The 16,569-nt window shown below is 39.3% G+C and overlaps 1 protein-coding gene across 1 annotated transcript in view; it reads left to right on the top strand.

Annotated features, from left to right (window-relative positions):
- The window catches only part of LOC150079647 (uncharacterized), a 205,877-nt gene that overhangs the window by 165,148 nt on the left and 24,160 nt on the right, over positions 1–16,569 (top strand). The window contains exons 8-9 of the mRNA XM_090383599.1: positions 5,074–5,135; positions 12,157–12,259. Coding sequence (XP_090239725.1) covers positions 5,074–5,135; positions 12,157–12,259 — 165 coding nt within the window. The remainder of the gene's footprint in view (positions 1–5,073; positions 5,136–12,156; positions 12,260–16,569) is intronic.

Below are 16,569 nucleotides of genomic sequence, written 5' to 3'. Positions count from 1 at the left end.
CGAATTCCTTTCACCTGAAAATGCCTGGAAAAGTTTTTCCCTCAACAACATGATTAGTACTTATGCTTTTTCATATGGCAGACTTGCACCCACCGTACTGATATGACCATGGAAGCTAGCACATTAAAAAGAACACCAAAAAAATTATCAAAACATAAATAAAAATATTATTTTTTCTTTCCCTTAATTTTTTTTCAAAAGCAAAATGAGAAAATTTCGCGCAGAAATACAACTATTACAAGGTGCGATTAAAGAGAAACAAGAAATATATTTTTAAATCATTTCTGTATTTAGAACATTGAAATTGTTTTAAATACAACAATTTCAATATTTATTCTCTTCAAAGTACTCTCCAGCCCCGCCTATTCAATGCTTCATTCGCGATTTCCAGGATCTAAAACAGCAGCGGAAGTCCTCGGAAGATACTGCCTTTAATTGCTGCATTGTGTTCTAAATGTCTGTTAAGTTCTGAAATCGTTTTCCTCTGCCCTCGTGGGTAGCACAATTGATAGAATCGCCGTCCTTCCCTCACTAAGTGGAATAGACCTGAGTTCGAGTCCTGTCGATGACGTGAGGAATTTTTACAGGCCTTTTTCGTAACGTTGCTGAGTTAGTCAGTCTCAGGCGAGGGTAGCATGGGTTTATCGTCTAACAAAACAGAAAATCGACCTCAGAACACAATTTACAGACAATATGCAGGAGCAATATGGCCTTAGTTACTGATGCTCCTAAAACCCTACTACCAGAGCCGAATTTCCCATTAGGCATCATAGGCACAGTGCCTAGGACCTACGAAAGAAGGCAAAAAGAAAAAGAAAAAAAACCAGCAGTTCACTCTTTTCACTATGACTAACGAAAAACGAGCTGATAAAACATGTGCGCAATTGGCTCTAGGAGCTTTAATTCAATACGCATATGCTATCTAGTGACTGTTCTCGAAACTAGAAAAATCGAAGTGATGGTCGATTGAGGTGGTTTTTTATCATTTATTATAGTTGAAACTTGAGTCGCGTTAATTGACATGATTCGCAGTCAAAGTGTTAAAATAGAAGAAACATTTACCCCCCCCCCTTTTTAGCACATTTCTGAATAAAAGTGCCTAAGGCCTATGAACACCAAAATCCTACCATGCCTACTACTACAACAATAACATTTACATAAAAAATGCGAAAGTATACTGAATGTATTCAGAGATAAGTCTTATGATATCACACTCCAAAGACCAGCACTTCGCAGAATATCTCACAACAACATGGTCAAGCTGCAGGTGTTTTATAATTTGGAACGTCGTGTTCAAGTATGTTTGGATATTGATTTCCGGCACTTTCAGTGGCTCTTATGGTATGCCAGTTTTGCAAAATAGTTGGATCCTTTACATTTGCTTATAACTCTTACATTTACATGTGATTCTTCAATAAAGAGTAATTTAAAAGACAAAAAGGTCAGTATTTAAAAAAAAAAGTTCTTGTTTATACTCCGGCATGACCACCATGTCAGTGGAGTTTACAATAAATCAATCAATACAAACGTTAATCGTGTTTAGCAGTCACGGGCTTGAACCCCGGTCCACTCAAAGAGCGTGTGCTACTGCACTTTCGCTCCTGACCACTCGGCTACGTTAGACCTAATAATACCGGTAGCAGAGCGTGGTCTCGATCCACAGATCTCTGGGTTATGGGCTCAGCACCCTTCCACTGCGCCACTTGAGATGTTCCCCTTGAAGTTACAAAGGAAAAAAGTCAGTTTTGGATTTGAAGTACCGTTATCAAAATAGAGATTCAACTTTCGTAATTTTTCCATTAACAGAGGCGCATATATAACCCCCTGTCATTTTTCTCAAAGATAATGTTCCAATTTTGCAGGTTTTTAAAATAACAAAAGCGTTGGATAAAAGGTTTTTAGGCATGCCCGTTTTGCAAAATAGTTCGATTAAACAACAATACTATACATACTTGTATTTATGATGGTGCTGAAAGAACCAGTGTGATGTTTCGTTACGAGCGATAATATGCATGTTGTGGCTGCTTCAGTCACATTAACATGTAAATTACATTACAGAAAAGTCTGTTCAACAGACCGTTCAAGTATTAAAATGTCTAATCGTTGTAGAAGAGGTGAAGCATCTTGGGCATGGCAATGAAATGCTGTTACTGCAGCAGCCAAATATCGCTGCCATCCTAACTGGCAAGTTTAGTCACTATCCACAACAACCTCAAGGAACATACAGAAGTGGTGTCGTCGGCCTTTTCAAGTTGGCAGTTAGAATCAAACTAGCCGTATTGAAAGCTATTGCTATCGACCAGTTCATCAACGCTCATCAGATAGAAGCAATAGCAGCACTGAGTCAGGCTTGTTTGGCGCACGCTGCATGCATCACGTACAAATTTAATTGCTTTGAACAAGAGAGAGGCAGACCCGACTAAAGACTTGTTGGTGGAGGCGAATCTTGTGCCATTGCATTGGCCATTCAGACTTTCGTTTTGATGTATTGTGACAGATGAATCAACTTTTACCCTCCGTGGAGTGCATATACAGTCTTCAATTTTGCTCATCAGAAAATCCCGCACATTATCAGGCAAGTCCGATTCTGGGTGAAATTAAGTTAATATGTGAGCTGGCCTTCTGCTTGTAAGGAACCACACGAATGGGGCTGGAAATGTTCGTTCAGTTATCCAAAATGATTGGCTGCGGAGGCATTTTAAATCGTATTCACCCAGCTTCTGCAGATTTCTTGAAGGACACCTTGATTTCATGGAACAGTTTGGCTGCATAGCTTCGACCATGCTGGAAGCACGTGTTTAGGTTGATGACAGTCACTTCTAACATTTGCGGATGGCATCACAATCTAGGGGAAGGGTTCTTTTAATTGTACAGAATGATACAATTACTGTACTTTATTAAAGTTGACGTTAGGATTTTACGCTCATCAGCGATTTAAACCGTATTGCTCCATGTGTATTATATCTGTAAAGGTACGTGTTCACGGGATGATTTGCATGTTGTGCGGGCTGAAAAATCCGGAATTACTGAATAACCTTTCTCCGTCCACCTGAGCTTGGCGCATTATAGCCTCAGTTGCTAATGCGCCAATAAAACCCAATGCAAACTAATCCCCCTGAGAGCGGCTAACTACATTCCGCTTGAAGAAACTTTTAGAAATTCCTCCAGTCTATAACCAGACTTGAACCTAGATCTGTCCAAACGAGTGACAAGTGGCGAAACTACTATATTGTCATGGAAAAAGTTGTTCTGAGCAGATTGATTTCGTTAATTGTTTATCTTACCGTTATGTTTATTGGCGGCTGTATGCCTTTGGCGGAAATGGGTTACATGAGTAGCCTTTTTTTGTATTTTTAAGGGAACATCCTCGTTAAATGTTAACCTTCATTTTTAAATTATCCTATATATTTCCAAACCTTTGGAAGCTGTTTACAGAGATATTAACGATTTAATGGCATATGTTGCATTTTCCATAATTACAGCTGGAAAGAGTAATTTCAAATATCATGGTTTCAGTTTTAATCATTGTATTCTCTCAGTAAACTGTCCTTTATTGAGAGACTGCAATGATTAAAATTGAAATGAATTGGCATCATGGCGCTATTGATGGTATAAAAGTCTTAGATTTAACCATGAATTCAACTGCCCCCTCAAAGCTTAAAGGGATGGGGGAAACGAGTCACCCGCTTCAAATGTATGCAATGGCATCAGACAGACTGCTAAGAGGTCACCTTCATCGGAGAAGTAATCATATTTAGATGACAGGTGAGCACGTGACCATGATTGCCATAAGAGGCGTGGGTAGCTCTAAAACGACTGACACTGTGATGACATCCTCTTGCAATGTCATGAATTATCACAATCTCTCTTCGACTGAAAGAGCTTTGCGAATAACATAAAGCCTAGATCACTGACAGCGAAAACTTTTTAGGGACTTGCTTTATCTTTTGATTATCTAGGAATAAACAGATCTTCAGGGTATCATAGGGTCGCAAATAACTTTCGACTATTTTTAAAACTATTATTTATTTAACATCGACTTTTAAAATACGTTAGTATATAAATGGAGGAAAATTTAACATCTACTGATAAAAATGTTATCATTATTATAATGATTACTCGCTGTACCTCTTATTTTTTGGAGACGTTGCCTGATACTTTTGGTAATCATTTACTTTATGTATGTCTTATTTGAAGTCTGCTCTCATTATGCTTTTATAAGGAAGATTCTAAACTTTAAAAAAAGACCAATCAACCTCTCATTTCTTTATATCGTATCTCTGCAAGTAATTGTTCGAATAACTGATACTATCACTTATAGCAGCTGATAGCTCCATTCGAAATTTCTGGTGACGCGAAGATCCTTCATGCCTCTCCATCGACTGTTGTTTGTCTAGATCCTAGTAATGAATTCAAGTTTAATTAGTGATTACCAGTTACCTGGCAGATTTGTTTTAATCTTTGCAAATTTTGAAAAATTATCTTTTCCCAGCTCTCCCTCTTCTCCTTTGTATTCAAATCTTTTTGGTACCCGTTTTGCTGATTTTTTTTTCCTACTAAATTCTTTGTGGATAATATGATAGATTTTGTCTTTGCTGTGGGTTGTAACCCAAGGTGACGCCTTTCAAAATCAGGTCATGAACAGCATCAATGTTTTCTGTGGTCCACATAGCCATTGATCATCCAGACCTAGGTTCATCTTTGGCGATCCTACAATACTAGCAAAACTACCACGCTACCATATATTGTTATTGAAGAGCATAGGGAGTTCGTGAATTTTACAGGGCGAAGAGGTAGAATTGTGGTTTCGTTACTACCTCTTTTAAATTCAGAAATCCGGTTCTTGATGGTACCATATAATGGACAAGCATTGCGTAATGTCTCTATAATATCTTCTTGAATTTTCTTCCCAAATAGCCTTCTTATTGAAGAAAATGGTATATGGTAAGCCAGGTATATGGTAAACGACATCTTCTTTAAAACACTCCTCGTTATTACACTAAAAACAAAGGAAAAACGTTGTCTAAATATTAAACCATAACTGTTTTAAATTTTTCTTCAATTTCCTTTCAGATTAATCTTCTAGATGGCAAGAGGAGCCTGAACGTCAACATTTTCTTGAAGCAGTTTAGGAGGTGAGCATTTTGGATTTCAACAATCCTTATTCATATTTGAGGTATTCCAGAATTAACAATATGAAAAACGCACTGAAAAGGTTTTCTCAATGTATACTGTGACACTTTTCAAATATAGCTCATTATGGTGTGATGTCATATTGTCTTAGTGTATTTTATTTTTTATTTTTTTATTTATTTTTTTACTGTATTTCACGTTGAAGGTTGCTACTTTTCCATTGCTATGCATACGCATGAAAGCATGACATAGCAACGAAAATCATGAGCAGTACTATAAAATAGTGGATCGCTAACTGAATTAATGAATTTTAACCAATTAATTTTCAAACTGTGGGGTAAGGGGGCTTGAACGTACTTGTTCCCTTTTTGTAGGATACGGAGGAGGGTGTATGAGTGAAAATGTTTGAGAGCCTACTTTAATGATGAGATGGAATATTGCTTACTTACTGACACGATTCTCCAAAATGGTTTTATTCCAATTGTGATGTAAGAAACTAACTCACGCAAACTTTCACCTAATGGACACGTCGTTAGAGTTTCAGGTGGGCGTTCTTCCACCTCCTTACAGCTGGCCTGTTCATTTATGCAGTCGTATGTTGTAATAACGACCTACATCTAGAGTTGTTTTTACCCACTGAATTAACATTAACTGGGAAGGAGGAATAAAATATCAAACAAGGTGCAATTTGATTTCTACTATATTCGTTTAAAGGTCTTTCTTGTTGCAAATAACTACCTCAATATTTTGCTAATTATATCTTCATTTTCGTACGCTCTGCCTTTTAATAATAGCTATACAAACAACATTCGCTTTGGCAATAATGATTAATGTATCTCTGTGTAGCTCAGTTTTTGTTTCGAAATAATAACGCTCTCATATGGTTTTCTGATATTTATATATGACTAATGATATACGTCATTCTCCTTGAGAATTACCAGATACCATATATGCATTATAAATGTCTCTGCGTCGGTGTTAATAATATCATGCACAACATACAAAGCTTCTACATGTACATAATATACTGCACATAAAAAGTATTGCTTGACCTCTGTCGGCCAGTCGGTAAAGTTTCAAGGCTTGCTAAAAAAGAAATTTAAAAGAATCATCTGTATATTAAAATCCGTCCGTGTCTAGCCATCCACCCGTCCCTGCTGTGTCTTTGTATAAGCTATTTCCAGTTCGATAGAAATCTCACTACGTTGGTTCTCATTCAGGAGCCAAAATGGTTTCATTTGCTTCTTCTCAACGCTAATTAAATTTGAGTGTACGTATGTACTTAAATAAAACGTATTTAAGATACTTATTCTTATTTCGCCGATTGATTTCTGAATAAACTTGGATAGTAAGAAATGTACCTTATCCCTTTGTTAACGAAGTTTTTTTTTTTTAAATATATATATATATATATATATTTTTTTTTTTCTTGTTCCAACAAACGATGTATGTGTGACCGTTTTGCTTAAATTTATGAAATGCCCCTTATCAACTAATAATATCCACTTAGTGGAATGATTTCCAGCCTTTCAGCTTTTATTTATTTTTTTTTTCTTTTCTATTATGAACCAAATGAGAACTCTCTTGAATCCTGATAATATAAGTCCGTCTGGTACTCCAGAACGTATCCCGCCAAAAAAATAAAAATAAAAAAATACTGGTTCTCAAACACATAGCATCTCCTAGCGAAGAGGCTCAGAACTGAAACCCTATCAGGTCCAACACCTAGTTACTTGATAATTCATAGGGTTTGGAAGTCCCACCCCACAAATCAGTAAAGCAGCTACATTCTGGGGTTATCCTTGTCGAAAAAAAAATGTGAAAAGCTCTCATAACAGCACCTCCGAGCGATCTCTATTGGGGGAATGCCAATTACCGTTGGTTGGTCGTTTTTTTTTTTTTTTTTTTTTTTATGGCGCAAAAACGATTAGATTATAATGCGCCATGGCAGACCAATTACTGTAACACCCCACAAGACTGAAATCATCCCCGGGCTTCATCTCAGAATGTGATTTCCATGAAGTGTCTGAAGAGGAAATTTGCTCTGAACTGAAAATTCAATGAGCGACAGCCGCAAAACGAATATTCATGTGTAGAGATGGGAATCTAGTCCACCCACTACAAACCTCATCCTTACTTTAAATTCACCAGCGTCTCCGAATTCTATTACAACTGGTTATCTGCACTTCCCACTTAAAGCCGATTCCTAACTAAGGTGGTTTAAGTGTCAAAATTACACTGCTCAACAAAATTAACAGAATAAAATGTTTTTCATAAATATTTTATATAGAACAGTTTCGCTGAAGGCGAATATTTGATATAATAGGCATCCTGGCATGCGAATTCCGAGTATCCAATAGAAATCGATCTACCACCTTACAGAGCCGCACATTATGCAAATTATTCATTCCTATGAAAACACGGGTTGCGACCACATTTCTTCCTTCATGCTCTTTTTTTTTTTTTTTTTTTTTGGCTTGCTCAGTGTGGAATAGCCACATCTCCAGTACTCGGGATGGCAAGTCATCGTCGTTTAAATGATTCTTTGATACGTTGGACGTCTTGAAGCTAGGCAATCGTAGGCTGAGGAGGCGCGTTGGCTTAATGTGCCACGGAGTGTCGTTTTGTCACCATGGAAGCAGTTTCAGGAGACAGGAACCATTGCAAGAAGGGCTGGCCAAGGTCATCCGAGGGCTACGTCAACCAAAACAGGCCGCTATCTGGCTCTAACAGCAAGACGGAATCCTACGATGTCCTGTCATCAACTGTCTCTTCATGGACGAATGCGGTACCCTCCTTCCATCTGTGGCCGCAGCAACTTTTGTTGCTGCGGCCACAGACGAAAACATTTCCAATCCGACTGTGTTAAGAAGACTCAATTCAAATGGACTCTACTCAAGGTAGCCAGTGGTTTGTATCCCATTAACCCCAAACCACCGCAGAGCTCGTCGAAACTGGTGCTATGAACATGTGACTTGGAGCCCTAACAAATGGGGTACAGTTCTGTTCTCTGATGTGTACCGTTTTAACCTAATTCTAGACGTTACTTCATCTGGAGACAACGAGGAATGCGGTACCGTCCCTCCAACATCAGAGAAAGGGACACTTATGGTGGAAGTGGTGTTCTCGAGTAGGACAAAATAATGATTAACGGCCGCACCCCTCTTCATGTTTTTGATAGGGATACTGTAACTGCGCAGAGGTACGGAGAACAAATCTTCGAAATCTATGTGCGACCTTTTAGGGCACAGATTTTCTTTTCATACACAACAGCGCCACTTCACAAAGAGCTCAAATGTGGAGGAATATCTTGAAATTGAAGATAGTGGACATAGTGTTTTTGTCAAGCAGTTCCTGTGGTTCTCCACAAATCCGCGTTGAGTACCCTGTGAAGTATGCACAACATTGCAAGGCCAGTCAGTGTGGGTTATGTGTGAGTAGTATGTTGTTTGACTGGCCTCTTTCTTACTGGGAAGCTCGATCACCGTGGAAGGAGCTTTTTAGCATCCATCCACCGGCACGAGGAGCCGGGCCAGGAAGGTAGAAGGAACGCCTGACGGGCTCTCCCCACTTACAAAGCAAGAGAGGAGAGAGGCCAAGTTAGAGGAACGGAGTGAGTTGGATAGGAAAGATAAGAAAGGGGGAAGGAAGCAAGAGTAGGCAGAGCGGAAGGCTACTCCCAGCAGAGGGACAAACGGCCAGATGATCCCACACCTGTCAGTTGACCAGCGTCAGCAGAACCCCTTCGATGGGGACTCATCGAGGGCGGTTAAAATCCCGCTTAGGGAGTGTCCCAGGCCAGCAAAAGACCCCGAAAGCATCTAATCCCACGCCGATGGAGAGGCGGCGTCAGCAAAGGAACTTCGAGGAGAAGAGGTGAAGGCATGAATTCCCTTGGTTTATCCCCTGCAGAGAGAAGTGTTGGGGTTGGCAAGAATCTCTGGTGGAAGCTTTGTCAAGAGAAGTTGAGAATCAACTGGTGAAGTCTTCTAGGAGCAGCAGAGAACATGTTGGAACATTGCAGGAAAAGATGAAGTTACTGTGGATGGACAGGGAAAAATTAGAGCCGGCTCTCGAGTGGCCACATAATAGAGACTTGGTGATGTGATTGCAATGGTGCATCCTGTGGAGCACGGAATCATTACTGGGATTGGTATATCCTTATGGCTTGAAATTGAAGATATCCAACGACTGCCGTGGTCAGCACGATCACCAGACTTAAATCCGGTCGAACATGTGTGGGACGCCCTTGGGCGTCGCCTAGTGTACGCCGACACCCAACCCTTCGGTCACTTGGTGAGCTAAGGTCTGCGCTGGTGGACGAATGCGATTTGTTGCCAATGAATCTTACAGACACCCTTATATCGAGCATGGTTCACCGTTGTCAGGCCTGTTTAGCCGTTGGAAGGCATCATACGCCGTACTGATGTCATGTGACCGTATTGTCGAGCATCTTGTATCGACTTCTGTAATGTGACCTTTTTGGTAATTCTTATACAATCCCTATAAATATCCCTTATACATCTCCGAAGTTTCTCGGTGTCTCCTCATTTCATCGTTATTCTATGGTACACCACCATACAAAATTTTATCCCACTTCATCGCAAGCTGCACGAGTTACAACACGTTTTCTGTGTGCTCTGTTAATTTTGTCGAGCAGTGTATAAACACTCGCAAACCTTTCGCAGTGCGTTTGCATGCGCTCGATATGGGGCAAAAGACCATAAAATTGTATAATGTTCACCTACAAAACGCACATGTATTAACAATTACAGTGTCTCGAGACTAGGCACCAGCGAGGTGATCTGATAGAGGTGTATAAAGCCTTGAATGGTTTGAGCATGCTCAATGCTGATGGGATTCTTCCTCTAGCTCAGAATAATCACCTGAGAGGGCATAAATTCAAATTGAGGAAAGACAGATGTAGGATAGACGTGCGGAAATTTGCCTTTAGCCAGCGGGTGGTTGGTTGGTGGAACAGACTTCCATCCCTTGTAGTGGAGGTTGATAGCCTAAATAAGTTTAAGGCCCAGCTGGACAGGTATTTTGTATGAACAGAGGAGTGAAGTGGGTTTTTTTTTTTTTTTTTTTTTTGGCTGATGCTGCATAAGCTTGCTTTCTTGCATCAAATGCCTCTACTAATGCTAATGCTAATGTCAAGAGCTTGTCGAACTACCTCCACCATGGCTCTTCAGGTTTTGCTTGAGAAACTACCTGTCCATTTTGAAGTTCAGTACCCCTACCTTAAGTATCATCTTATGAAGAAAATACCATTGACCTATGATGACATCCGATTAGATCTAAGAGCTTCCTTTAAGACTGAGAAGACAAGATTAAGGCAAGGGCTGACATCTGGTGAGTATGGGCTTGGCACACCCAGAGTCCTGAGCTGGATATAATCATTCTTCTCTTTCTTGGTGATTCCCTTCTACTTTTGTCTCTCTCACTCTTAGGGTAACTCGGGAATTTGTTTTTGGCTGGTGCAGCATAAGCCTCAGGCTTCCTTGCACCATATAGCTAATAATAATAATAATAATAATAACTGCAAAGGAACGCACCATGCATACTTCCGAGCATGACAATAGTGGAAAGAGGAAAAAAGAGAGAAAAAGACTAAAAGAAAAGCTGAGGATATTATACCATGAGGTCAGAAAAGCTGTGAAACCAATAAAGATTTATAAATATATGCACCAAAAAAAATTACTTTTTCTCAAAAATAATTTAAAAAAATGTTTAATACACACACTGGGTCCATTGAGCCACAAGTATAAATAGCAGATCGCAGTACAAAATGGGCTCACTTTTTAGCATCTTTAAAGTTTAAAAAAAATCTGACCTGTAATACAAGAAAAATGGCGTCTAAACACCTTGGAAGACACCTGAATGGGGTGAATATTGTAAATGTTCCTCCGTGAGAGTACAATGGTTTTCGCACTAATCACTCGTTTGGGAAAGTGGGTTCGAATCATGGCATGGTCTGGATGAATTTCTAAAGAGATCTTCAATCCTTAGTTAGCCGATCTCAGGAAGTAGTTGTTCTCCTTGATGATGTATCCCAACCCCTTTTTTTCATCCAACACAAACGTATAAATCGGCTCGTGACCGCACTTGTGCAGACGTCTGATGCACAGTACTCTGCCACCTCTCGTCAGCATGGGAGCTTATGACGAATATGTGCCCATTTAGGTGGAGACGATATCTTGCAGTGGATCAGAAAAGGCTGTGAAGTAGAAGAAGATAATTTAAATGAGATGATATTAAGCGAGCCCTCCATGTATTTTGACCGCTCTTCCGTGGCAGCTTAGTCGGCACGACACATCTTCGTCTGCTACTGGTTTGGAAAAGTCGGGGTTCGAGTCCCCTTGACAACTAAAGGACTTTCTAAAGTCCTCTTCAGTCGAGGCTGTAGTTAGCCGATCTCAGGCTGAGGGAGTTGAAGGTTTTTAGTCCGTACAACACGTGCAAATCGGCCAGCGAGCATACAATTCTACAGACATAATACGTTTACGGTTATACGCTACAAATTCTGCTGCCTTTAAAATAATAGTTAGATTTTTTTAAAATTTGCATTATGACTGCTATGTATTTATACTTGCGACTAAATGAAGTTCATTTAGTATCGCGCTGTATGGGCCACTGCATTGCCAAAATGGCTATAAAATTCATACATGTAATGCACTCTGTCTAGTGATGACATTTTAAAAGGTGGTGGTAATTGTACCTGGTTGGCTATCGTTACAGGAAGTCGGGAAATCAAAATTTCTGAACATCACAATAAAAAAATAATAATAATTTTGAAATTGACTCTATTTTTATCTGAACAAATTGATTATCCCAACTATCAATCCTCAATTCGGATAATCGACTTCCTGTTGTAAACTGCCTTAATTTACCGACAGATAGAAGACAATGAAAGAAGAACAGTAGTAATGTGTTTTCAAGTCAGAATAATGTATTCAATATTTTAATATTGAAGTTTTTACCTCTGTGATCGTTTTTCAAATATGGTTTCTTTTCTCTTAGCTCAAATGAAGCCATCATTCGTGTTTTAAGAGATGGAAATCACGAAGATATTGGAGCAGAAAAACTTAGAGGATTTTTAAAAATACTTCCGGAATCAGATGAGGTTAGAATCTGACACTGAAAAAACTTAGTGAAATATCCTTTTATTGTGATAACACTGACTGTAGACAATTTAAAAGTAGATATTGTTATTGATAACACTGTTCACTGTTTAAAATAAGTAACTAACATTTAATATTCATATGAAAAAGCTCTTATTTGCTGTTTATACGAGGGGCGTATGAAAATTTCGTGGCCTGAGAATGAAAGGGTATAGTGTTAACTTCTGTACATAATGTATAAACCTCCAAATAGTAACCCATCAAGTTTCATGCAGTTTCAATAACGTCTTTTTTTATTTACAGGTCCTGAAGTCAACAAAGTTGTAAGAATGAGGAAAGATGGACAAAATCAGTCACTGTGCAGTTAACTAATATTTAGGGGGAAAAGGAATTAACGCCAAAAGAAATTCAAAAGATGGGTACAACATTGGGGAGGATGCCCCTTACTATTCCTTGGTTAAGAAGTGGGCAGAATTTAAACGAAGGAGGGAGAGCCTGGAAGATGACCCACGCTGTAGAATACCGGCAACATTCATCACTCCAGAAGTTGTTGGCAGTGTACATGATCTAGTGACAGTTTCGTACATTGTCAGCGTCTTGAGCATCTCATTGAACGTGAGTACCGCATAATAACTGAGATTCTCGCTATGGAAAAGGTGTCAGTGCGATGGGTCCCAAAGTTGATAACTGCTGATCAAAAATGCACAAGAGTTGTCAAGCCAAGTGAACATTTGCATCGTTTTCAAGCAGATCCAGAAAATTTCATTGAAAGGCTTGTGATTATGGATGAGACGTGGGTCAGTCACCTTCAGCTAGAGATAAAAGAGCAGTCTAAACAGTGGAAGCACAGCTCTTCTCACCCTCCATAGTAAGCTAAGTCGATTCCAACTTCTGGAATGGTGATGGCATCGTTTTTTTTTTGGCGGGGGGGGGGTGCCAGTGGATTATCTTCGGAAAGGCCAGATAGTTACAGGGCCATATTACGCAGACCTTGTGAGGCGTTTACGTTAAAACACCAAAGAGAAAGGCCGAGGAAAATTCAGCAAAGGAGTCTTGTTCCACAGGGACAACGCGTCTGCTTACTAGTCTGTCATTGCTATGGTTGTACTGTATGAGTGCGGCTTTGAAATCTTGGACCATTCCTCCATATTTATCGGAGATAGCACCATCAGACTTTCACCTATTTCCTAATTTGAAAAAAGTGCCTGGCTGGCACCTATTTTCCCACCGACAGTGACGTCATTGCTGCAGTGGATGCATTCCTGAAGGCCCAAGGGAAAACTCTCTTCGCAGCTGGAATCAACGCATTGCAGCATCGGTGGAAAAATTGTAATGACTTCAAAGGGAACTGTGTTGAACCGTGTTACCAGACTCCACATATTAACCGTTCATACTTAGGCTACGAACTTTACAAACGTCCCTCGTAATGGCCTAATGTTTTTCTTTCTCAGGCTATCAAGCTTAACGGTCTAATGTTTTCAATTAATTTTAATCTTCCATTAATAATTCTGAAGCATTCATTTATAGAAAATGTACTGTGCAATAGTACAGATTGAAATTCATTAAGTACTGATAGAAGGACGTAACTATTTACCACAGAATGCATAAGTTCTGCAGTAAATGGTTCCGTCCTTTGTAAGAGTTCCTTAATGTAGTCTGGATTAACCCTGCCACTTTATTTTCCGTTTGGAAAAGACTTGTTTGATGCCCTTTGGCGACTCAGAAACTTTTAAAGAGTTTTCTAGCTGTAGCTGAGTTGCGCAGAGGCGATCTTTTTTCTCCCGCGAACCCCAGGAGAAAAACAAAGTAACAGACAATTCACAGTGTTGATTGTTTTGATCCTTCTTCAAAACGGTCCTACCCAACCCATCTTATTCCAGGTGTTTTTTTTTTTTTTTTTTTTTGAAGAACCTGAACTGGTAAATGATCTTTGCCAGTTCAGGTTCCTCACTCCCACAGTTGATACTGTAGCAGTGATGAGTTCTATTACTACTTCTTGATTCCCTACTACTGTACTTGATTGTCGACTGCAAGAAGACGGTACTCCTACCAACTAGCTAAACAGCAATTACCATCCCAGCCACAAAACCATCGTTATCTATGAGCGAAGAGTGTTCAGTTACAAGATGTTTATTAAAACTTTTAAAAAAAAATTATTTTTGAAAAATTTAAGGTCCCCTTTAGCATTTAAACGTGTCCCATTGCTTTACTAATCTATGTATTCCTTCATCAAAACATTCCTTCAGCTGTTGACGAAACCATTCTTCGAAACGACGCCTTTTAAAGCATTTCTTCATTTTTACCAAAAAAGATGAAAGTCGCATGATGAAAAATCTGGCCTGCATGCCTAGATTTTGAAGCAAGACCAGGATGGCAACGAGTGGGTGTATGTTATCGCGAAATAGGATGATTCCTCTTCTCTCACTTACCGGGTCGCTTGCATTTGATGTTAAAACTGTTCAAAGTTTGTTGTCATCAGGTTCTTTAGTGTATAACATCAAAAGTCCAAAATCTTGGATTGACATTTTCCACCCTTGGAGATGCTTCCACTGCTTTCTTGACCACTCTGTCGTATTCATATGTTAAAATTAGCGGACCCCAGGGTTTCCCCCATTAGCCGCTCGTAAACGTCCTGTGGTGAAACCAACACAAATGCCGGCCATGCAAGGCGGCCAGGATCAACTTGCATCTTACCACACTTACAGAACTCAAGTCTCTGTAAGTGCAATTGAGAAGAAATAGAAAGGGTATATATACAAGTTAGGTAAAGTATGAGTAATGGATGGGATTGGGTAAATAGAGTAGAAAAGAGAAGGATCACAGAGGGACCGATCATGAAATATAAATTAGTAGAATGAAAAAGGAAAAGTAGCAGTATAGAAAGTGGAAGTTGTCTTCCTGTCCCTTCAAATTCTGAAGAAATGAAATTGTTTACAGCGTATATTTACATCATATAAAACAGCAAAAGTCAAAGAGAGTGAAAGTAGTCGACTATCCCCTGTCACCTCCACAAACTCTGAAGAAATGAAGTAATGTACAACATATAATTACGTCATATAAAAGCAGGAGTCATCTTCCAAACATATCTTCAAACCTTGAAGAGATGCAATTATGACCACTCTATCATCAGCAGCCTTCATAGCCAACATTCTTTTATGAATTCCTTTTGATTTTTTTGCCTTTCACCTTCAAATGATTGAATCATTGTACGCCTATCTGTTCTGGATGCACTATTTCAAATGTTATATGAAAAATTACACGCAAACGTAACAAAGATCAAAAGTCTAGTTATAAGCTGACATGTAACTGCGTTCGTTTAAGTAAGCGCATCTGTTCCCCCCCCCCCCCCATCCATGTGAGAACTGTGGCACGTCGAACACATTTTTATTGAACAAACCTCAAATTTCAAAGGAAGCCAGTCATATCCTAGACTAGTTGTATTCTGGAACCTTCAACACTTTAGTACGGGAACAACATAAACGACATCTTCATTAAGTCCCATAACGGGAAATCCAAGGAGGTTAAGTCCGATGACGTCAACAACTATGGAATTGGGCCCGCACTGACATCCATCTGCTAACTGGGAATTCAAAGAAACTGCTCAAATCTAGAAAGAAATGGTCAGTCTTGCTGGAACAGTAAATCGATAACCATATTGTGTGAGATTGCGGGGATAAGGGAGTTTTAATACATGCCGCGGATGTTGGCCACCATGAGAGTATAATGGTTTTGCCATTTGTTTTCGTTTGGCGAGGTCTAGGTTCGAAAATCATCGAAGACTGGGTTAATTCTTAAAGACCTTTTCATTAAAAGCAGTAGATATCCGACCTCTGAGACGGATGGAGTTGGATTTCAGTCCACGCATCTAAATCAGTACGCATACACAACACATCCTCTACAGACAATAAACTCGTCCAATAAGATACACATACACAAAAAAAAAAAAAAAAAAAAACACGAGCAAACAACCTGTGACGGTCGCTTCTGTAAAATAATAAAATAAATAAATAAAAATAGCCTGCACCTTTTTTTTTTTTTTTTTTTTTTTTTTTTTTTTTTGCTCGTGGCTGCAAGCACACCTCACGATCTTAATGCAGCTGCTTTCTTATATTTCCAGTACTCCATATGCAGATGTGTTAACCAGAAACGACTCTTTTCCATAGAAAGTTGCCAACCAGTCGAGAATTTCGCAAAAAATAAGTCAATATCCGTTCACCTTGTCACTTAATTCTTGCACAAGTCTCAACTTGTACTCCATAAAGCTTGTGTAAAATTTTCCAAACTGTTGGTTGCGGCATATGAGTAGTTCACG

This window comes from Mastigoproctus giganteus, chromosome 10 (genome assembly GCF_048544385.1).
Source record: "Mastigoproctus giganteus isolate SK-2022 chromosome 10, ASM4854438v1, whole genome shotgun sequence".
Lineage (NCBI taxonomy): Eukaryota > Metazoa > Arthropoda > Arachnida > Uropygi > Thelyphonidae > Mastigoproctus > Mastigoproctus giganteus.
Note: the sequence above shows the minus strand (reverse complement) of the source record. Positions and strands in the feature narration are given on the sequence as shown.